Source organism: Babylonia areolata, chromosome 5 (assembly GCF_041734735.1).
Source record: "Babylonia areolata isolate BAREFJ2019XMU chromosome 5, ASM4173473v1, whole genome shotgun sequence".
In the NCBI taxonomy this organism is placed as follows: Eukaryota; Metazoa; Mollusca; class Gastropoda; order Neogastropoda; family Buccinidae; genus Babylonia; species Babylonia areolata.
This window is the reverse complement of record NC_134880.1, coordinates 42168138-42190639: the sequence shown is the minus strand read 5'-3', so window position 1 is coordinate 42190639 and position 22502 is coordinate 42168138. Positions and strand designations below refer to the sequence as shown.

General features: G+C 44.8%; 1 protein-coding gene across 1 annotated transcript in view; it reads left to right on the top strand.

Annotated features, from left to right (window-relative positions):
• The first annotated feature begins 130 nt into the window (after positions 1-130).
• The window catches only part of LOC143282279 (long-chain-fatty-acid--CoA ligase ACSBG2-like), a 56534-nt gene continuing 34162 nt past the window's right edge, over positions 131-22502 (top strand). The window contains exons 1-4 of the mRNA XM_076587879.1: positions 131-140; positions 2700-2766; positions 9298-9403; positions 13009-13504. Of these exons, the coding sequence (XP_076443994.1) occupies positions 131-140; positions 2700-2766; positions 9298-9403; positions 13009-13504 (679 nt within the window). The remainder of the gene's footprint in view (positions 141-2699; positions 2767-9297; positions 9404-13008; positions 13505-22502) is intronic.

Sequence of the window (22502 nt, the reverse complement as noted above, 5' to 3'; positions counted from 1 at the left end):
ATTCTCGTTTAACGTCAACGGGCATACTTGGCTTACGGCAGTCGAGTCAGTCATCAAATTCGGTGAAAACGGTATCACATCCCTGCAGTAGATGTCTGCTGATACCTTGACAGCTGATTGTTAGAGCAACATGGTACAAAGTATGGAACAGATCTGCACGGATCTCCACTTAGCCCATTTTATTTGATGTAATGTACTTTGAGAGTTGTGAACAGATGCAGTGATTTCCCTGATCAGAGTTTCCGCTGTCTGTAGAGGAGGAAGAAGTGACGAAAAAATAGTGCTGGACAGTGTTCAGACTGTGCCATGTCACGATAATGTAATCGCCTTTCACTGATGAGTATGATATGGCCGATATGGCCGATTAGCTCTCCATGACGCAATGTATGACGTTTCGTCATAGCATTAAAAACACGACGTCAAGTCACGCCCACTGCGCACAATGTCTTGTGATTTTTTGTTGTTGTCTTTTTAATCCATCAGTTTGGGCAGCCTGTAAGATTCACACGACGCACGGGTCTGACATCGGATTTGAACTGTTGACTCTCTAACCATGCTGGGTGAAATGAGTCATGAGCCAGTTCCTTTCGTTCAAACAACGGAATTAACCTGAGGGTAGCTGATCGAGTAAAAATAAATATATATCCGTAATTTAAAAGTGGGTGGAGTTGAAGGAAACGCGTGGAAGAAAAATGGTGTGGAGGAATAGGACACTGGAAATGAGAGAGAGAGAGAGCAGCGAGCTCCGAATCTTAAAGAGCCCCCCCCCCCCCCCTCCTCACAGCTTTTATTGAAAAGAGTGTGTGTGTGTATTCAACGTTGCCTTGGTCCATGTGTCGTGTATCTCAGTTTTGAAAAGAGGCGATGGTGGGGCGGACTTGCGGATCTGGTTTTTGTGTCAACACAACCATCTTGCCCTTGTGTCAAGTGTCGGGTGCGCTCGTTGCCTTATAATGCAGGGCGTAGCCTTGTGATGCACCCCGCTACCCCACCTCCACCCCCATGTCCCGTGCTCACCCCGTTTTTATTTTTTCTTCTATCCCAGTTAACTGCTGGGTACTTCTCTTCAGAATCTTCAACGATTGGTTTTCCCACGATACTTGAAACAGAGGGTGGCCAACATATTATACTCAACATACGAGTTTAATTAATCATTCTTGTTCTTCTTCGGTTGAGAGTCATTTTCTCACGATTCTGGTATTTTTTATAGGTAGACATATAATAATGATGATGATAATGACAATAATAATTTGTAATATATATTTAATATGGCGCTAAAATCTCATGTAGACACAAATCAAAGCGCTTTCACACCGGTCAGTCACACGCATGCCAAAACTCTAAACTGCGAAAAAAAAAAAATACTTCCACATATGCGAAGTTTGATTTTTCTTGTTCTGGGCTCGTTACTATTGTGTCACGCGTGTGACTGACACGATGAAGCTCATGTGACGCAAAACAAGCTACATACGAAGGTGCTGGGGCTTGCATGCGTTTTTGTTTCCAACTCAATGTCTGAAATCGTTGTGCAGAAGTTTGTTTTTGTTCGTGAAAAACATGCTTAGGCTTATTTTATTCTCGAAATGCGCGTGCACACCGACACAGAACACAAGACAGACACACAAACAACAAACACGCACACAAACGTCACACGCACACGCACCCACACACACACTACACACAGGGAGAGGAAAAAGGGGAGGATGAGAGAGAAAGAGAGACGAGTGGGGTTTGAGTGAAGAAGCCTAAATAGATGTAGAAAGCAGCACATTTCTTTCCTCCTGACCACTCTTCCTACTCAGCCTTCTTCTCCTTCCCTTTGGATCTCTTTGTTCCTCCCGTCCTTCTGTTGTTTGTTTTTTCCCCATCTTTCTTCTCCTTTCTACTCCTTCCTGCCTTCCTGCCTTCTTTGCCTGTCACGACTCGTTAAATGATCTCTTTGTTCTCCGTTTGATTTAAAATAGATATTGTCTGACCAACTTCCTATGTCTTGGTTTTGCTGTGCTACAGATCTGTGTCATTCGTCTGTCTCCGGTCTATTATTTCATGTTGAGTTTGTTTTTTTCTCTCTCTCTCTCTCTGTCTCTGTCTCTGTTCTCTCAACTGTCTCTCTTTGTCTGATTGTCTCGGTCACTGTCTGTCTCTGTCTGTCTCTCTCTTTGTCCTTTCTGTCTGTCTGTCTCTCAGTGTTTTGTCTGTCTGTCGGTCACTCTGCTTGGTTGTCTGTCTGTCTACTGTCTAGTCTGTCTCTCTGTCTTCGTTCTGTGTCAGTCTTGACTAGCTGTCTCTATTATTCTCTCTCTATCATAAATAACTCGTTCTTTCTTTTGTTACTTTCTTTCTTTTCTTTATTTCTTTTTCTTTCTTTCTTCCTTTTCTCTCACTTCCCCATGTAAAAAACTTCCCAATATACCTCTCAGGGGGGGATTTAAAATTCTTTTTATCCATTCATCATCGTTGACAATTACAGCTTTTCACGAAAGTCAACTACCGTTGGTACACAGAGGCTTCCTCGTTGCTAAATCGAGACGGTGTCCATCGTTCGTTCCCACCACCCCCCAGGCCCCCGCCACACACTCCAACTACCCCCCCCCCCCCTCCACCACCACACCACCAGTCCGCGTGTGGTGAGTTGTATTGTCCTTGTCTGTCTATGTTTTAGGATTGTGTGACACTGTGAAAAACCTGTGTCATTGTAGCAATCGAGGGAGCCATTGCTCAGGTAGAACAGGTGTGGACACTCGTCAGGATCTGTGAGTCGACGCTGTAAAGTGTTACCATTGAACAACTCGTAAAGAAAACAAAACAAAACGTTTCTGTTGAAATACTGTTCCGGCGGAGTGAAAATCTTGCTAATTCAGCAGAGAAAACGTCGCATTTGCAATTGTTGTTGGTTTTTGGTTTTTCTCTCAGTTGTGGTTTGTTTGTTGTCGAAGTTTGTTATTTGACGGTTGTGTTTCTTTCTGTTTATTGTTTCGAGGTATTTACAAGAATGTGGTTCGTTTACGTTAAGCAACCACAGACATTACCTGCAAATAAAACACAAGACACACAGGCACACATAGCGCGCGCGCGCGCACTCACGCGCGCACACCACACACACACACACAACACACACACACACAACACAAACACAAACACACACAACACACATCAACAAAAACAAACAAACAAAGCACACATCACAAACACACTCACAACACACTCACACACACCACAACACACATACAACTCACACCAACACCACACAACTCACACACACACCACTGCAAAACGAAATTAATTGTGGCTTTATTGTTGCTTCAAGGTTTGTAATACTTGTCGTTGTATTAAGTTCAGCTGTGGATTTCTGTTCGTCTATAACCCCTTCCATGACTCCAATCCCGCAATCTTCCACAAAACAAGACAAGACGTGTTTTATTTTCAGAGGGACCCCTGTGGGGGGTTACACGGAAATAATAAGATATTTCAAAGTTCATAATGTAACCAATACAGAATATGAATAAGTTTGTTTCGGCATTGTGCGACACAGTCTTTGGACAATGTCTGTAAACCATCTGATCTTTAACATGTATGTTGGTGGAGTTGAAGAATAAAAACCCGTATAAACAGGATAAAAATCACCACAACTTCTGTGCTCTGTTCGCAACCAGCATACGTTTCACTCTACTTTCGGGGCGTCTTGCAAACAGTGCCGGAATTAATGGTTAAATTCACACAGGTATAGCGATGACACAATCTGTAAACTGTTGACTGCGGGTTCTCTCTCTCTCTGTGTCTTTTGCTGTCAGTTGTCTGTCTCTCTCTCTCTGTCTCTGTGTGTTGTGTGTGTATGTGTGTTGAGGGTGTGTGTGTGTGTGTTGTGTTTGTGTGTGTGTGTGTTCGTCTAGGCAAGTCGTTTGGGTAAGAAAACATTAAAGTAGGATTCTGTTTTGATGATCGTGAACCATGGTGATTGTTGATCATTTAGGTAAATACTGCTTTCACATTTGGATTGTTATTCAAAAGTGGGAAGGGGATAGATAACATTATAAATTTTGCACCAAGAGGGACATTTTTTTCCGTTCATATTTTCCATGCTCATCTTTCTCTCTCGCTCACTCACTCTCTCTCTCTGTATGTGGTCGTGAGTGCAGGTGTGTGTGTGAGTTGTGTGTGTGTGTGTTTGTGTGTGTGTGTGTGGTGTGTGCTGTGTGTGTGGTGTGTGTGTGGGTGTGTGTGAGATGTGTGTGTTTGTGCTTGATTCTCTCTCTCACCACACACAGATACTATATTATATATATTATATATATATACACACACACTCTCTGTGTGTGTGTTGTGTGTGTGTGTTGTGTGTGTGTGTGTGTTGGAGAGAGAGAGATTATATTTTATAGTGTGTAGATGTGTATATAAAATATTCTCACACACACCACGCCACACACACACACACACACACACACACAGCTCCACAACACACAGAGATGTGTTATATATAGATTATATATATATATATATATACACCACACTCTGTGTGTGTGTGTGTGTGTGTGTGTTGTGTGTGTGTGTGAGATATTTTATATACACATATACAACATATAAAATTTATATAATATTTTTAGATTATATATATATATGTGTGTGTGTGTTGTGTGTATATTATATTATATTTTATTTATAATATATATGTATATATGTCGTGACAGTAGAAAGAAAGCAATCATTAATACCTCTTTCAGTGTTATGATAGGGGCGTAGTGTGGAATCAGCAAAGACTGTTGACTGGAACCTTTACACGTAACCGGTGACAGTTTATTCAATAAAACATGCTTCGATGTGAACTATGTGTGTGTGTGTGTGTGTGTGTGAGTGAGAGTGAGAGAGAGATGAGAGAGAGAGAGAGACATTTACAGCAGGTATATAAAGTGTCTTGAGCAAATAAATAGTATTATCATTTGACCCAAGAGTGAAGCAGTCGATCTCGTTATAGTTTGATGGCTATGTGTGTGGGTGTGTTAGGCATTTAACACGACAGGTTTCCATGGTTCAAACCATGTCCTCTTCACTCGTCTGTTTGTTGGGTGGTGTTTATCAGTCTTTCTCATGTGTGTGTGTGTGTGTAGTGTGTGTGTGTGGTGTGTGTGTGTGTGTGTGTGTGGTTGTGCCGTGCTGTGCTGTGCGTGCGTGCGTTGTGCGTGTGTGTGTGTTGTGTGTGTGTGTGTGTGTGTGCGCGCGTCGGCGCGCTGCGCGCTTGTGTGCTGTGCCTGTCTTCTCTCTGTACTGGTGTGTGTGTGTGTGTGGTGTGTGTGTGGGTGAGTGTGTGTGTGTGTCTGCTACAGTTTTCTTTTTGTCTCCCGTTTATGTTTCCAGGCTGTCTGGCTCCTGGTTTTTCTATCGTATCATCTCCTGGCTGTACATCTGTCTGTCCGTCTCTTCACTGTGGATGTTTATGAAGATTGTATCGTCTGAGAGTCTCTCACCTTTCTACCACACTTCTATGTATATATATCCATCCGGATTGTGTGTGTGCGTGCTGTGACGTGCGTGTGTGTGTTGTGTTAGTGTGTGTGTGTGTGGTGTGTGTGTGTGTGGTGTGTGTGTGTTGTGTGTTCCCCCACTCTCATATGATTTCATGCCTTACCCTTCCTCCTTCACTTGTCTCGTTCTTCCACCTTCCAAACTCCTTTAACCCCCCCCCCCCCTCGCTTCCCTGTCATTTCCCCTTTTCCTTTTTTTGTCGTAACATAGTTTATTTTGGGGCCGGGGGGGGTAGCCCGGAAAACTTGGTTTAATTAGCACACTCTCCTGTTCCTCTTTCTTTTTCATAGGAAATCCCTTTTTTTTGTTGCAAATGGAAAAAGGGGATTTTGGGTTTTTGGGATCTGTTTTAGTTTTGCTTTTTTTAAAATATTTTGAAACCCCCGGCCCCAAGTTTCCTTTTCCTTCTCTTCTCTTGCCCCCTTTTCTCTCTCCTCTCTCCCCCTCTCCCCTCTCCTCTCTCTCAAATTTGAAAACCCAGAAATTTTCCGTTTCCCGGGGGCAAACAGTAACAAATTTTTTGTTTTTAAAACCTTTTTTTTTTTTTTTCCCTGAGTAAAGACACCGGGGAAAATTTAAAAGTACTTACCGCAAACTTCTTCCCTTTCCCAGAGAAAAAAAGACGATAGATAAAGTAACTTCCCAAAATGTCAGCTTTCGTTTAAATTAATTTTAGAAATAAAAAAAAAAAAAATAGTATGTATTGCTTGAAAAGGGGGTGTAATTTTTGGCGTTTAAGTTTCTCGCCCTTTTATGGTTGGGAAAACCCAAACTTGGACAGCAAACGTGTAAAAGACTGTCCCAAACTAGGACCACGTGCGAAAACTCCCGGTCAAAATTTATTTAAAAAGTGCGCTTTTTCCGGGAGAGGGAGAGGGCAAAGAGAGCGAAAAACCCCCGGCCTGCTTTGTTTTCCCGCGCTGATTTCATTCTGATTATAAAGCCACCTTTGTCTCGGGAGGGCCTACAGGGGTTTATGGGGGTTTTTGTTCCGTTTAAAAAAAAAAAAAAAAAAAAAAGAAAATGAAAAAAAAAAAGGAAAAAGGAAATACCTGGGGGGAAAAGAAAAATTGGGCCCGGGGGGAGGAGGTGTTTAAAAAAGGTGAAAAGGAAAATTGGCCTGGGGGAAAAAAAAGGAAAAATTGAAAGGGGGGGTGGGAGGAGGGAAAAGGAAAGGTGTTAAAAAAGGTTTAAAAAAAGGAATGGGAGATAGAAATTGGGGGGGGGGTGGGCGGAAAAGGAAAGGTGTTAAGGTGGAAAAGGAAAAATTGGTGAAAATTTAAAATTTAAAAGGGAAAAATTGGGGGCCCCGGGGGGGAGGAAAAAGGGGGCGGTTAAAAATTGGGGGGGAAAAAGGGAAAGCCTGGGGGGATTTAAAGGAAAAATTTTGGGCGGTGGGGGGAAAGGAAAAGGTGTTAAAAAGGGTTTGGAAAAGGGGAAAGCTGAGATAGAAATTGGGCGGGGGGGGGTGGAAAAGGTTGTTTAAAAGGGGGGGGGTTAAAAAAGGAAAAAGGGAGAAAAGGAAAAATTGGGGGGTGGGAAAGGGGAAAAAATGGGGGGGGAGGGTTTAAAAAAAGGTGAAAGATTGGGGGTTTTTAAAAATTAAAAGATAGAAATTGGGCGGTTTTAGGAGGGTTAAAGTGAAAAGGAAAATGTGAGATAGAAAAATTGGAACGGGAAATGGAAAAAAGGGGGTGGGGGGGTTTTTAAAAATTGAAAAGGAAATTGGGGGTTGGGGGGAATGAAATTTGGGTCGAGTGGGAGGGGGGGGTGGGTTTAAAAGTGAAAAGGAAACCAAAAAAGGGGGGGGGGAGTTTAAACGGGGGCCTTTCCGGGGGCAGGGGAAAATGGGGGAAGTTAAGAGCCATTAAAATTTTGGGGTTTCCCCATGTCCCGAAATAAAATAAATAAAATATAAAAATATTTATATATTAAATAATATATATATATTTTTGGGGGGGTTTTACCTAAAAAAAAAATATAAAAAATTTTATTTATATAGTGGTTTTGTGTGTGTGTGTGTGTGTTTTGTGTTGTGGGGTTTGTTAAAGGAGAAAGGGGGGAGGGAAGAGAAAACGTTTTAACATTCCGCGTGATGTGTGTTTTGTGCCAAAGGGGTGCACGGGGTGTGGTGTGTTGCGGAGTGAGTGGGGGTGTGTAAATGCGGCTCTCCCCGCGGCGGTGTGGTGTGAACCGCAAAAAATGCCATTTTGTCCTTTCTAGCTACCCAAACAAAGCGGTGTGCTGACCGCCCGTGGGACAGCAGATTCCAGGGGTTTTTCAAGCGTGTGCCTTAACGATTTTTTCCCTTTAAACGCAAGGGTTAAAAAAAAAAAAAAAAAAAAAAAAAAAACGGCAAAAAACCCGAAAGTGCGGGGTGTAAATGTGTTTTATTCCTTTTCCCCTTCCAGATTTATTCCTTGGGTTGTTCCAGTGCCCGCTATTGGTGTATTCTGTCGGAATCAAAGGGGGATGAAATGGGAAATTTTTTTAACCCTGTGTACCTTAACCCAAAATTTTTTTAAAAAAAGTTTTGGGGTTCCGAGAGCAAAAAACCCCCCCAAATGGGGCAGGGCCCTTAAACCCCTTTTCCCAGGGGGGACCCCCAATAAAAATTTTTCAAATTTTGGGGATTGTGGGGACGATAGGCCACCGGCCAAATAATACTGCCCTTTTTTCTTTTTTTCTTCCCCACCATTGCTAGTTTTGATTATGATAATAAATATTTTTATATCTATAGAAAATATTTCTATTATCTGAAAAATAATGAATAATAGCAAAGAAAACAACAATTTTAATAATAAAAAATAATAATAAAATGAAAAATGATAATAATAATAATGTGAGTAATGGAAAAAAAAAAAACAAAAAAAAAATTAAAAAACTGTTTTTTGTGTGTTTTGTTTCGTTGAAAAGGGGGAAAGAGCAAACCCAAAATTTCTTTGTTAAAAAAAAAAAAATATGGGGTTCGGTTTTTGGGTTTACTGTTGTAGTGGAAGTGCCCCTTTTTTGGTTTATTTTACGTTTCCGTTTTGGTTCCCCTCCGTTAGTTTGTTGTCTGAGTGGGGTTTTGTTTGGTTGCCCTGCCAGATTTTTTTTTTTTTTTTTTTTTTTTTTTGGGCCGTTCGCTATTTGGGACATTTTGCTTTGGAAAACCCTTTAAAAGTTTAAATCGGGTGCGGGGAAAATTTTTTTGCCTGCTTAGCATCGCCTCTCGCTCCATTTTGGGGATTGAAATTTCCCCTGAGGTAGGGTTTTGGCCCTTTTTGGTTTTAAAGCCAATTTGTTTTTTTCCTTGCATTTTTTTTTTCTGTTTTTTTTTTTTATCCCCCCTTCATCATTTAATCATCATCTTGTCATAAAACCCTCAAATTTTATGTTTTTAATGTTTTTAATTTTGGCCATTTTTTTCAATTTCCCGTCCCCAAATTTTATTTTTTAAACGGTTAAAAACCCACCCGGGGGTCTGACACTGGACTCCAAAGGGGGGAGAAAGAAAAGCCGGAAAAGATCAGCAAACCCCAGCCAGCCAGCCACCAGCGAGGAAGCAAACAGAAAGTGGAAGATCCTCCTGGCATCCCTTTGAACCCAACAATAATATTTATTCATCATAAACTTTCCAACCCCCCTGTGGAACCCCCCCTTTTCAACGTTTTCCTTTTCCTTTCCTTTCTCGTACCAAAGGGCCCCTCCTTTAAGTTCAGTTGTCGTGTAAAAGCTCCCCAAACCCCGACAAAAAAGGCCCCCCTGTAAACCCATCCCCCTTTGTGACGTCATCAGTCCCCCGGCCAAAGGGAGGGCAAACCCCGGCGTGTTCGGGCACCCCTCAACGTCAAGTACGAAAAAGGGGAAAGGGCCGGGGTCTGAGGGCCCCAGCAGCAGGGGGGTTTGGTTTTTGATTGATGACAGGTTTGGGGGAAAAGGGGGGGTAAAAATTTTAACACAAAACAAAAAACTATGCTTTCTCTGGATGTTCGAGTTTGTTTTGGGGGCTAAATTATGGTTTGTTGTGGAATTTTTGGGTTTTGGTGGGTTGGGGCGGGGGGGTGGGGGGGGGTTTTGGTTGGTAGGGGTTTGTGGTGTGGGGGGGGGGGGCTGAGGGGTGGAAAGGGTGGGGGGTTGTGGTTTTGGAGGGGGGGTTGGGGGGGTTTTTAAAGTGGTGTGGAAGGGGGTGGGGGGGTTTTGGGTTGTAGTTGGGTGGGGCTTTTTGAAAATGGGTGGTGTGGGGTGGGGGGATGTGGTGTAGGGGTGTGGGGTGGTCTTTGGGGGGGAATTTTTGGGGGGTGGGGGTAGGTGTGGGTTGGAGGGTTTTGAAGGGGGGGGTGGGGGAAGGGGTATGGGTTGTGGTTGGGGGGGGTTTTTGGGGGGGGGGGTGGGGGGAGGGGGTGGGGGTTGGGGGGGGGGTGTGGGTTTGGGGGTGTGGGGGGGGGGGTGGTCTTGGTGGTTAATTTTTATGGGGGTTTTATTTAAGGGGGTTTTGGTGTTGGGGGGGAAATTTGGGGGGGGGGGTGGGGGTGTGGGGTGTGGAGGGGGGGGGGGATTGGTGGGTTGGGTTGGGGTTGGGGGGGTTGTGGGGGTGTGGGGGGTTTGGTTGGGGGTTGGGTGGGTGTGATTTGGGGGGTTGGGGTTGGGGGTTTGGGGGGTTTGGGGGGGTGGATTTTTTGGGGGGGTGGAGGGGGTGGAGTGGGGTTGGGGGGATTTAGGGGGGGTGTAGGGGGGTGGTTGGAGGGGGTTTGGGGGGTGGGGAAGGGGGGACGGGGAGAGAGGGGAAAGGGGATTGGGGTGCTTTTTGGGGAGAGGGTTGAGCAAGTATACGTGGCCCAAATTAGTCCTTTTCCCTAGAAATTTTCCCTTTCTGTGTGTTGTGGGGTGTGGGGTGGGGGGCCCCCTGTGGGGGTGTGTGCCCTGAGCGGGGCATGGTAAAAAATCCCTTTAAAATGATTAAGCCTTTTTTTTCAGGTCCTTGGCCCATATTGGGGGCAGGAGAATTTTAAAAATTCCCATAGGGGGCGTGTGTGTGTGTGTGTGTGTGTGTGTGTGTGTGTGTTTGGGGTGTTGTAGTATGAGACCCCGGCTCAAAACCCGGGAACGGATAAAACGAAAGGGTTTTCCACACGACCCTTAATGGGCCCCCGCGGGGTGGTATGTGTGTTGTGGGGTATTGGTGGGTTTAAAAGGTTTCAAGGAATTAGTTTAAACCCTGTCGAGGCTTACCGCCACCCCCCCCCCCCCCCACCGCCCCCCAACCTCCTCCGCTAGAAGCACACTGACACAAAACGACCCGCTGCTTCTTGAATTAATCCTTTACAGGAGAGAGAGAGCAGGCTTTGGTAGAACGGAGGGCGTTGGGGTGGGGTGGATACGATAATGTTTGTCAATACATTGCGTGTTACTGAATGAGAGGAAAACTCCGTTTTGTTAGGCAGAGGGGGGTGGGGGTGGGGTTAAGGGGGGTGGGGGGTAGGTGGTGTGTGCATGTGTTTGCGTGCGTGTACGTGGGCATGTGCTTGGTAATGCATTCGGTATGACTGTTTGCATAGGAATGACTTGAAAGAAGGTTCATTCGATTTCAAAACGTGGCAGTAGTCTGTTTACATGCTCGGAAGATACTTGTTTTTTTTCTCGTACACGCACGGACGCACACAAACACAGACACACACAAACACGCAAGCATACGCGCATTCACGCATGCATATGCTCAGACACACAGAGACAAACACACACACATACGCACACCGCGCGCGCGCCGCCGCGCGCAAAATGATAAAAAGCAATACAGCAACTTGCAAATGTTCTCATTTTCGATTACATGTACATACGAGAATCGAGTCATTACTCAGTGATGTAATTCTGTGGTTGTTGTGTAATTCATGTTGTTGATTTTATGTGTATGTATGTGAGTGTGTGTGTGTGTGTGTGTGTGTGTGTGTGTGCGCGCGCACGCGTCTGCGCGTTTGTATGTGTATGTACGCATGTACGTGCCTGCGCATGTACCTGCATAAAATGCCATCCCATCCACCCCCAACACCAAACACCTAATTATAAGCGATCCCAACACAGACCTGAACTGTTACATTAATTCTCACTATCACAGTCAGACCTGAACCGTTACATTAACCCTCACCATCACAGTTAGACCTGAACTGTTACATCAATCCTCACCATCATAGTTAGACCTGAACTGTTACATTAATCCTCACCATCACAGGTTAGACCTGAACTGTTACATCAATCCTCACCATCATAGTTAGACCTGAACTGTTACATTAATTCTCACCATCATAGTTAGACCTGAACTGTTACATTAATTCTCACCATCACAGTTAGACCTGAACTGTGACATCCATCCTCACCATCATAGTTAGACCTGAACTGTTGCATTAATCCTCACCATCATGGTTAGACCTGAACTGTTACATTAATCCTCACCATCATAGTTAGACCTGAACTGTTACATTAATCCTCACCATCATAGTTAGACCTGAACTGTTACATTAACCCTCACCATCACAGTTAGACCTGAACTGTTACATTAACCCTCCCATCACAGTCAGACCTGAAACTGTTACATTAATCCTCACCATCATAGTTAGACCTGAACTGTTACATTAATCCTCACCATCACAGTTAGACCTGAACTGTTACATTAATCCTCACCATCATAGTTAGACCTGAACTGTTACATTAATCCTCACCATCACAGTTAGACCTGAACTGTTACATCCATCCTCACCATCATAGTTAGACCTGAACTGTTACATTAATCCTCACCATCACAGTTAGACCTGAACTGTTACATCCATCCTCACCATCATAGTTAGACCTGAACTGTTACATTAATCCTCACCATCACAGTCAGACCTGAACTGTTACATCAATCCTCACCATCATAGTTAGACCTGAACTGTTACATTAACCCTCACCATCACAGTTAGACGTGAACTGTTACATTAACCCTCACCATCACAGTCAGACCTGAACTGTTACATCAGTTCTCACCATCACATTTAGACCTGAACTGTTACATCCATCCTCACCATCATAGTTAGACCTGAACTGTTATATGAAGCCTCACCATCACAGTTAGACCCTGAACTGTAACATCAATTCTCACAATCACAGTTAGACCTGAACTGTTACATTAATTCTCACTATCATGATTAGACCTGAACTGTTACATTAACCCTCACCATCACAGTTACACCTGAACTGTTACATTAATTCTCACTATCATAGTCAGACCTGAACTGTTACATTAACCCTCACCATCACAGTCAGACCTGAACTGTTACATTAACCCTCACCATCACAGTTAGACCTGAACTGTTACATTAACCCTCACCATCACAGTTAGACCTGAACTGTCGCATTAACCCTCACTATCACAGTTAGACCTGAACTGTTACATGAAGCCGCAACACCCTCTCCCACTCTCATTCAACGCCTGAACTTATGGTTCCTAAATCCCCCCCTTCCCCCCTCACCCTCTAGGAGACCCGAACCCCGAGGAGGAGAAGACGGCGTGGTGGCGGCACCGGACCGAACCTCCGCCCCGCCACAGGTAGTTCTGCACCACGGCTCTACCGTGCTGCACAGCGCGCCGCCGCCCCCAGCCCCTGCTTCTGCCTCTGCTGCTGCTGCTGCTGCGGCTTTGGGGATGATGCGTCTGCTGCATGGTCCGATGAGAGCGCCGCAGTTGTGCAGCAAGAGAGCGTTTCCGTTGTGCAGCGGGAGAGCGTTTCCGTTGTGCAACGGGAGAGCGTTTCCGTTGTGCAGCAAGAGAGCGCTTCATTTGTCGAGCAGCAGAGGGTTGATGTTGCCGTGGAACAGCAGAGGGTCGACGCTGACGTAGCCGTGGACTCGGCGCGGGTCGTCGCGGTGTCGGAGGCCGCCTCCTCCGCCAGGGAGGAGCCGCCCAGAGCCGTGGAGGGACGAGGGAGTGGAGAGGAAGCGTCCCCGCTGAGACCTACCCAGCCTTTCGTGGCCAGTGAGTTGGTGGTGTGGCTGCTGTGTATGTGTGGGCTGGTCGTTTGTTTTGTTTTGTATGTGCTTTTCTCAGTCTCTGTATCTCTGTCTGTCTGTCTGTCTGTCTCTTCCCCTCTCTCTCTCTCTTTGCTTTCTTGTGTGTGTGTGTGTGTGTGTGTGTGTGTGCGTGTTTTCTTCAGTTTAACGTCTATTCACAAAAAGTGTTTTTAGACGGAAAGGAGTAAAGTAGTGTATAAAGGAAAGGGAATGCATGTGAATATTAGTATAAAAAAGATAAAAAAAAGAAAAGAAAAAAAGTTCATGTTATGTATCAGAGGAAAAGTATATTATAAGAAAAAGTCTAAAGAGGTTGTGGTGCGTATTGAATGAGTTGTCATGGGAAGGAGAATAAGTAAATGCATATCAACAAGTATTAACCTACAACAATGTAAATATAAAAAACAGTATTAAATATAATACAGCAGGTCCCTGACAGCACGTCCCACGTTCCTTGCCAGTAGACTGGTCCCCTTCCTCGTGAGGTGCAAATTGTCCCGCAGGTGATGAAGTTTTATGTTGGTGTTATCTACAAAAGAAATGTTTTTTCTCGTCATAAAGCTCGGAAGTTAGCATGGCGTTGAACAGCTGACGTTTCATTTCTGTGCGTTCATCTTTCACGGCCGTAATTTTACTTACGACGATTTTCGTTGTTGGGTGTTTTTTCGCCGTGTCGTTCAAGACGTGCACTAGAGATTTACATGATTTTTCAGGGTCAGCTGTTTTCAGGTCGTTAATGCCACAATGAATGACCACTGCTTCGGGTTGTCTTTCACCAGAGCCAAGTTCTTGTAGGCATTGTTGCGCAGCGCTCACTGTGGGGGTTCGTTTCTATGATGCATGGAACCAATATGAGTGCCCTAGCCGATTTCTTTCTACACCATTCATGACTGAATCGTGAAGAATCAGGGTTATCGGGAGTTCTTGTTTGTTTTCATTTGATTTCTTTTTTGAGTTTAGAAGTTTCTTTTGTTTGGGTTTTACGTCACTTCTCGCGGATAGCGTGGTTGATAAATTGACGTCATTCTTGGGCTTGGCAACTTTTTCCTCTCGATTTGGGCCCATTGCGTTTGTATTCTGCCTACCTTTTGGTGGTGCGGAGACTCTCGGTGTGGGCAGCTGCCCTGGTGTGGCAGAGGGACCCGACCTCACTGCCTCTGCGTATGTTGGTGCTGTTGAAGTGCAGGAGTCGGTTTGTGTCCCTCTGGTTCCATGGGAACACCAGCCCGTCTGATGTAAGTTGTCTTCTTTTGCTCCTCTATCGCTCCCTCAAGCAGTGAAATCCGTCCACACAGTGCCAGAATCGCCTCACGCAGTTCCGCAAGGGCATCTGCACTCCCGCACACCGCAGATGTCGATGGAGACTGCACTGCGGCCGGCGAAGGTATCACTGTCAACTGCTGCATGTCTCGCCGGTCGGTCTTGTTAGGCAGTGTGTGTGTGTGTGTGTGTGTGTGTGTGTGTGTGTGTGTGTTGGGTGATTTTGTTGTTATTGTTTTGTTTTTTTTTATGCCCAGGGCTGAGTTGGAAAAAAAGAGTTAAGTGCATATATCATTTCCCTGGTAAAATAAAATTTCATTTCATTTTTTCATTTCGTTTCGTTTCGTCTCTGTAGAGGGAGGGAGGTTTGGGGGCGGGAGGGGGCTGGGGGGGGGGAGTGGGGATGTGTGGTGCATGTGTGAGCGTCTGTGTGTGTGTGTGTGTGTGTGTGTGTGTGTGTGTGTACCGTCAGTTCGTTGTGCTGTGTTGCGCTTCATGTGCGTTCTGTCACTTCTTTCAAAGAGTCAAAGAAATTTAATCCTTTTGCCTCTTTTGGGGTGTGGAGGATACAATAACAATGCATACTTATTGAATCACAACTTCAGTCCAGTGATGTCTCTGAAACAACGCAAAAACGCACACACACACGCGCGCGTGCTAATGATAATGATTTTCAACAAACAAATAAAACTTAAACATGCTGACAATTATGTTTTAGATGTAACAAAAGTTACACACCATTTCCAAGTTTTATGAATTTACTTAGATTAAGTTGCGTTTTCTTTCCATCACTGAATAAATTGCATAAACCGAACATCGACATGTGTAATTTATAATTATGTCGTGTCATTTTATTTCGATTTACAGTATTTTTGGAACATTTTAAAACAAAATGAAATTTATCCCCAACAGTTCCCATAATACATTCCTTGCAATTCTTTTTTCTCTGTTTTTACTTCTCTTCCTCTTATTTCGATTTGCAGTTTATGAATTTTCATGTGACACTGCAATAAAGTACAATTGACTGTCATGAAAAGCATCAAATCTCCTCTCTAAACTTAGTCTTGAAAGCGTTGTGGGACAATAACAGGAGTTGCAGGTCTGGAGTAGTATTATGGAGAATATGACTTAAAAAAAAACCCCAAACCCCCCCAAAAAAAACCAATCATTATGTTCAGCTGTGAGTGCCATGGTTTTTGAAGGTAGAGTCAGGCTGTCAATAATTGTTGGCAGTGGACCTGAAGTGCATGAGCGATGTTAGTGTTAATTTTGAGAAGCGTGAAGAATAATCAAGAATAACATTTTGCAAAAAGCACACGCCGGTCTCATAGCCAGAGAAACACTGTGAACGCTCGGCAAACTTAGCACTGCCAAGATCGCTTTTGAATGCAAACCAGTCCCACTTTACGCAGAAGATTCAAGAAGTTTATGCCATTCCTTTGCCGGTGGACGGGAATTTAATTTGTTTAGGAAGTTCTGGCTATTGTGCACCTTTCTTCAGAGAGTGAAAGATCAATGAATGAAGTAAAGAATGGAAAAAAAGAAAAATAGAAAACACCTCAAGGTCATACTGTGTTCGGACAATGCAAGACTAACTGATTAAAAAGAAAAAAAAAAGCTGTTTGTTTATGTTGAAGAGCACCTTCACCTTCACCTTCACCTCTCCCGTAGTCTGGGTTCAGACCGTTGGGGCACCGCTGCTGACCTGGCCACCACTCCTCTCCACTCTTCACGGTTTTCTGATTTCCTCAGGGCGTCACCGAGCGTCAAGCCTGTCCACCCCCGGATGTTGTCTTCCCATCTCTTCTTCTGCCGTCCTCTCCTTCTGCCTCCTTGTACGGTGCCTTGCAGGAACGTTTTGGCAAGACCAGATGATCGGGAGATGTGTCCATACCATCTAAGTTTGCGTTTTTTTCACTATGGACAGAAGGTCTTCGTAGGGTCCAATACTTTGCTGGATTCTGTTCTTCACTTCCGTGTTAGTGATGTGGTCTCTGTAGGAGATGCCAAGTAGTCTACGAAAGCATCTCATCTCGACAGCTTGGATTCTTCTCTCGATGTCTGCAGTCAGGGTCCAAGTCTCGCAGGCGTAGAGCAATATTGATATAACCAGGGAACGCATCAGTCTGATTTTTGAGCTGAGAGCGATGTTTTTGTTGTTCCAGATGGTGTTCAGCTTGTTGAGTGCCGTTGTTGTTTGGGCAATTCTCGAGAGTACTTCTGGTTTAGATCCTTCATCTGACACGATTGCTCCCAGATATTTGAAGCTGTGGACTGTTTTAAGCTTTTCGTCGTTGACTTTGATGTCAATGCTGATGCCGTTGGTGTTGTTAGTCATCAGTTTGGTTTTCTCCGCACTGATTTGCATTCCATACGATGTGGAGGCTTTGTCTAGATGTTTGACCAGGCTTGCCAGTTCTTCTTCTTTTCCAGCCAGTCCATCAATGTCGTCGGCAAAACGTAGGTTTGTGATTGTTCTGCCGCCTATGCTGACTGTTCCTACATGCTCTTCCAGTGCGTCAGTCATTATTCTTTCTAAGAAGATGTTGAAGAGTGTTGGGGAGAGTAGGCAGCCTTGTCTCACTCCGACTGTGGTTCTGAACCAGTCCCCGATGCTATTGTTGAGGTAGACGGCGCTGGTGGCTTTGTCATAGAGGTGCTGTATCAGTCTAATCAGGTTGGCGTTGATGTTGTACAGATTCATGGTAGCCCACAAAGCTGCATGCCAGACCCTGTCAAATGCCTTCTTAAAATCAATGAAGACATGGTAGAGGTCTTGTTGGTGTTGATGGTACCTCTCACATAGCAACCTCAAGTTGAAGATTTGTTCAGTTGTGCTCCTTCCTGGTCTGAAACCTGCCTGTTCTTCAGCAATGATGTTTTCTGCTTGTGGTTTCAGTCTGTTAAGCAGGATTTTCAACATGACTTTGCTGGGATGACTAATCAGGCTGATGGTGCGGTAGTTTTGACACTGCTGGAGATTGCCCTTTTTGGGAAGGGTGATGATCAGTGATTGTGTCCACGGTGTGGGCCATTCCCCTGTTTGCCAGATCTTGTTGCAGATTTTCAGTAGCACATCTATCATAACTTCACCCCCTGCTTGGACCAGTTCTGATGGGATGTTGTCCACTCCTGCCGATTTCCCTTTTTTCAGCGATGCTATTGCTGCCTCTATTTCTTCACGGAGTATGGGGTGATTACTGTTATCAGTGGCTGGTGGGACATTCAGTATTGCTGGATCACCTGTGGTCTGTATGTTGTATAGCTCTGAGCAGTATTCTGTCCATCGCTTTAGGATGTCTTGTTCTTCTGTTAGACATTTTCCATCCTTGGTCTGGATGTTGGACATAGTTCTACCTTGCCTTGTGTTGGTAAGTTCTTTCACAACTTGGTAGGCTTTCTTGCTGTTGTTTCTTGTCAGGTTTTCCTCTATGTCCTGGCATTTTCCTTCAATCCAATTCTCCCTTGCCTTCTTCATGCTTCTCTTGATTTCGGTGTTAACTGCTTTGTACTGTTTTGCCCCTTCTTCTTCATTCTTTTTCTTTTTCAGGTCTCTACGTTTGTCACACAGCTGTAGGATGTCGTCCGTGACCCAGGGCTTCTTTTTGATGCGTTGTTTTCCAAGAGTTGTTTGGGCTGTTTCAGTCACAGCTGCGTTGAAGTCGCTTATGAGTGTATCCAGGTCGGCGTCATCTGCATCGAGAGTGATGAGTGGCGCGAATTTCCCACCAATCATGGCTTGGAATGCCTCTTGTACTTCAGGATCTTTCAATTTTTCCAGGTCGAACTTCAGTCTTGAGAAGCTTTGTTTCTTTGTTTTCTTCAGTTGGAGTTTGAAGGTCATCATTACCAAGTCGTGGTCACTTGCAATGTCAGCTCCTGGGAAACTTCTTGTCTTGGCAATGTTCACGCTAGACTGGAAACGCTTCTTTACCATGATGTAGTCTATTTGGTTGTGGTGATCTCCTCCAGGGCTGTGCCATGTCCATCTTCTGGATGCTTTGTGTGGTCCAAATGTGTTTGTTATCTTCAGGTTGTTGAAGCAGGCAAATTCCAGGAGTCTCAAACCTCTTTCATTTGTAGCGTTGTTACCATATCGTCCACATGTGCCCTTCCAGGTGTTGTAGGAGTCTTCTCCGATCTTGGCGTTCCAGTCACCTTGTACTACTATGATGTCTTTCTTTGGTGTCTGATCAAGGGTTTCTTGTAGTTGTTCGTAGAACTCCTCAACTTCATAATCGCTGTGATCAGATGTTGGAGCATATGCTTGTATGATGGTGATGTTGAATGGGGATGCCCTCAGGCGGATGGTAGTGAGCCTGCTGGATATTGGTCGGCAGCCCATGACAGTGTTAACAATGTCTTTGTGGATCAGGAACCCTACTCCATGTTCGTGTTTGTCCTCTCTACCACTGTAAAATAGTCTGTGGCCTTCAAGTGTGGGTATTTCACCGATGTTTTTCCATCGTGTTTCACAAAGTCCTAGGATGTGCCAGCGATATTTGTTCATTGCATGTGTCAGTTCTTCCAATTTTCCTGGCGTCCTTAGTGTTCTGACATTCCACGTGCCAATAGAGATGTTGTTCCTGGCCCGGAGCTTGTTGTGTGGTCCACCAGTAGCACATTTGTCACCTCCACCCTGGTTTGCAATGGAAGGCGCGGTCCTTGTTGACCCGGGCGACGACCGAGCCGGTATGGGTTGAGTAGTGGTCGTCATTCATGCGGCGAGTCTTGGGCAGAAAAGCATGGCGGAGCCCATCCCTCTCCATGCTAGACTGGTCTAGCTGCGGCTTTCCTTGATTGGAGAGGCCGAGATCTAGTTTTGATATAGCGCCAGTTGCTCGCTCCCGTGCCGCGTCGGTTGAAACAACCTGCACCGTGTCCCCCTGAGGAAACACCCACATTAACGTGGCGAGAAGGTGCGACTACGGTATTCACCCTTTCTTAATAGAAGGAAGGGATCTTCGCAGGTTAAGCAAAAAGCAAACAATCACAACAACAAAAACAAACCAACCAACCCAAATACACCCACTTTTACCAGATATTAAAAAACTAACCAAAGAACATTCAGTCCAGCTGCAAATACGGCTAATTAAGTTTCCTAAGTGAGGAAAAAAGAATTATTAGCTGGGAGTCAGATTTCTTTACTGGTGGTGGTTTTAAAAAAATTATGATATATATATATATATATTTTTTTTTTTAATTGTGTTTGTAAATGAATGGATGTACATCAATGCGTGTTTGCGCGCTCACGCTTGAATGTGTCTGGTCTGCGTGTGAATGAGAGAGAAAGAGAAAGCGGCAGACGGATATTTTATTCATCCACCCTTGTATTCGCTTTTCTTGTGCATGGAACTGAACGTGGGATGAAATCACTCAGAAGTGAAGCCATCAGTGAAACTTTTTTTTTTCAGGCAAAATCGATAGACAAATAAATAAATAGACAGGTAAGTAAGAAAAATCAGTGATCAACATTAGTAGGCCTCAGTGGGCATCTTCCAGTTTGTTTCATTCAAACGTCACCGTGAAAAAAGTGCGAGACCGAGAGAAGGGAAATAACTGGTATTTTGGTACAGATGTAGTCGATACGGGTTCTCTCCGTTTGAAGCGTGACCAGTTTGCTCGTTGTAGTCTGTGGTAATACTTGTCTCTGTACGTGTACAAAGGTAAATAACGCTGGACTGGCCTTTGGTGTTGAACTGACGAAACCAACCGAGCAAGCACATTGATAACTGTGGCGATAAACCGAAGTCAGGTTTGTGCAAAATGATCGAAGTTGTCCCTGTAGACGAAGTGATGTTGGCGGGGAGGGGGGGGGGGGGGGACTTTAAAAGAGAAACAAACATACATGCTGCGCGCTACCCCCACTGAACACAACACAACACAACACAAAGGAAGCAGTTTAGGGGTCTGATTTATTTTGTTCCGGCTCGGACGCGAGAGCATTGACACAAACAATTCATCTGTGGTGTTCGTGCGAGAGAGTTTCGGCAGGATATATATATCTGTGTGTGTGTGTGTGTACAGAGAGGACCATTGTGCATTCATTTCCTATAACTGCTCTAAATGAATGTTTTTTTCTGCCCTTGTTTGCCCTTTTGAGATTTTTTTTTGTTATGTCCTTAGTCGTTTACTATAATCAGTTCGTGCGTGCGTTTGTTTACAGTTATTCAGTACCTTTCCTTACGTTCAATGTCTGTGAGTTGCTCGTTGGAACATTCATACTCCTCTCATTGTTTGTTTGCAGTTTTCTGGTATTATTTGATATCACTGTTAAGCATATCCTAGGGCATGCATCACTGAGGGTTTTTGTTTGTTTGTTTGTTTTGTTTTTTTATCTTGTTCCTTCATTTATGTCAGCAATACAGTCTGAATGCACACACACACACACACACATACACACACGCACGCACGCACACATACACACACACGCACGCACGCACGCACGCACGCACGCACGCACATATATACGCATGTATATATATATATATATATATATATATACACACACACACACACACACACACACACATATATATACGCGCATGTACACGCGCGAGCTCACACAAGCGCGCGCGCGCACACACACGCACGCACGCACGCCCCCCTCCCCCTCCCCCTCCCCCCCCCCTCCCACACACACACACACACACACACACTTTGAGTGGTGACACGCGATACTCTCCTACCCTGGTCCCTCTTTCATTCTTCCTCCTCCAACTCTCCTCCCCGCCGTACCTCCCGTCTCTACCCGCCCACCTACCCCCTTCTCTACCTCTGTGCTGCCCTCTTTACCAGCTGAAGGCCTCGTTGGCCACACGGGTCCGTCAAGGTGTGGCGCGAACATGGCCCTAATGGCACTGCTCAGGCTTCCCTCTGCCAAACTAGTGGGTGCCTCGGCTAAATTAGATGCTTTTTGCCTTGCCCGTGCTACACTTCCACCGTCGGCGCTACTCCCAGTAGTACAGGTTCTGAATGGCTCTGTTTCGCGTTGTTTTCCATTCACTTGTGTGGCCGCTCCGTTCTGCACTGTGTTGTAATACAGAAGTGAAAATACACCGAAACAGACGTGGAGGAAGACTTGAGTGTATGAAGCACACACACACACACACACACACACACACACACACACACACACACACACACACACACACACACACACACACCGTGCCACTTGCAGGAAGCACCGGCTGCCGAAAAGAACACACAGAGGCGAGTAAAACGTGTAACACTTTGATTGTTCCACACAGTTATGTTACTTTCTAGTTACCATGTGAAAAGAACTAGAGCTGTGTACGACAGGGTTGAAAAACAACAACAGAAGCTGGTTATCAGTTAACATTTTTCTATCAAGGCCGTTATCGGCGCTATATGATTTTGCACCGAAACTTACGACTGTGACCCTATCATAACCACAGTGTAACTGATACAAGACGGCTCTGCGTGTTCTGCTGTGCGTCTGTATATATTCCAAAAGTTTGTTTCAAGACAGGCAGTGGATATTGTTTTGTGACCTGCCAGAGCATATTTTTGTGAGCCAAAAAAAAACAAACTGGAAACTTTGGTTTTCGGGTGTCTGCTGTTGATATAACCGCTTGTTCTTACTGTCGGTGCGGTCAGAGAGGAGTCGAAAGTATCTTTCCTCTTCGTCCTCGTATGAATATATACAGCCAGCCGTCTTTCATTGACTCTGGCAAGTTTCT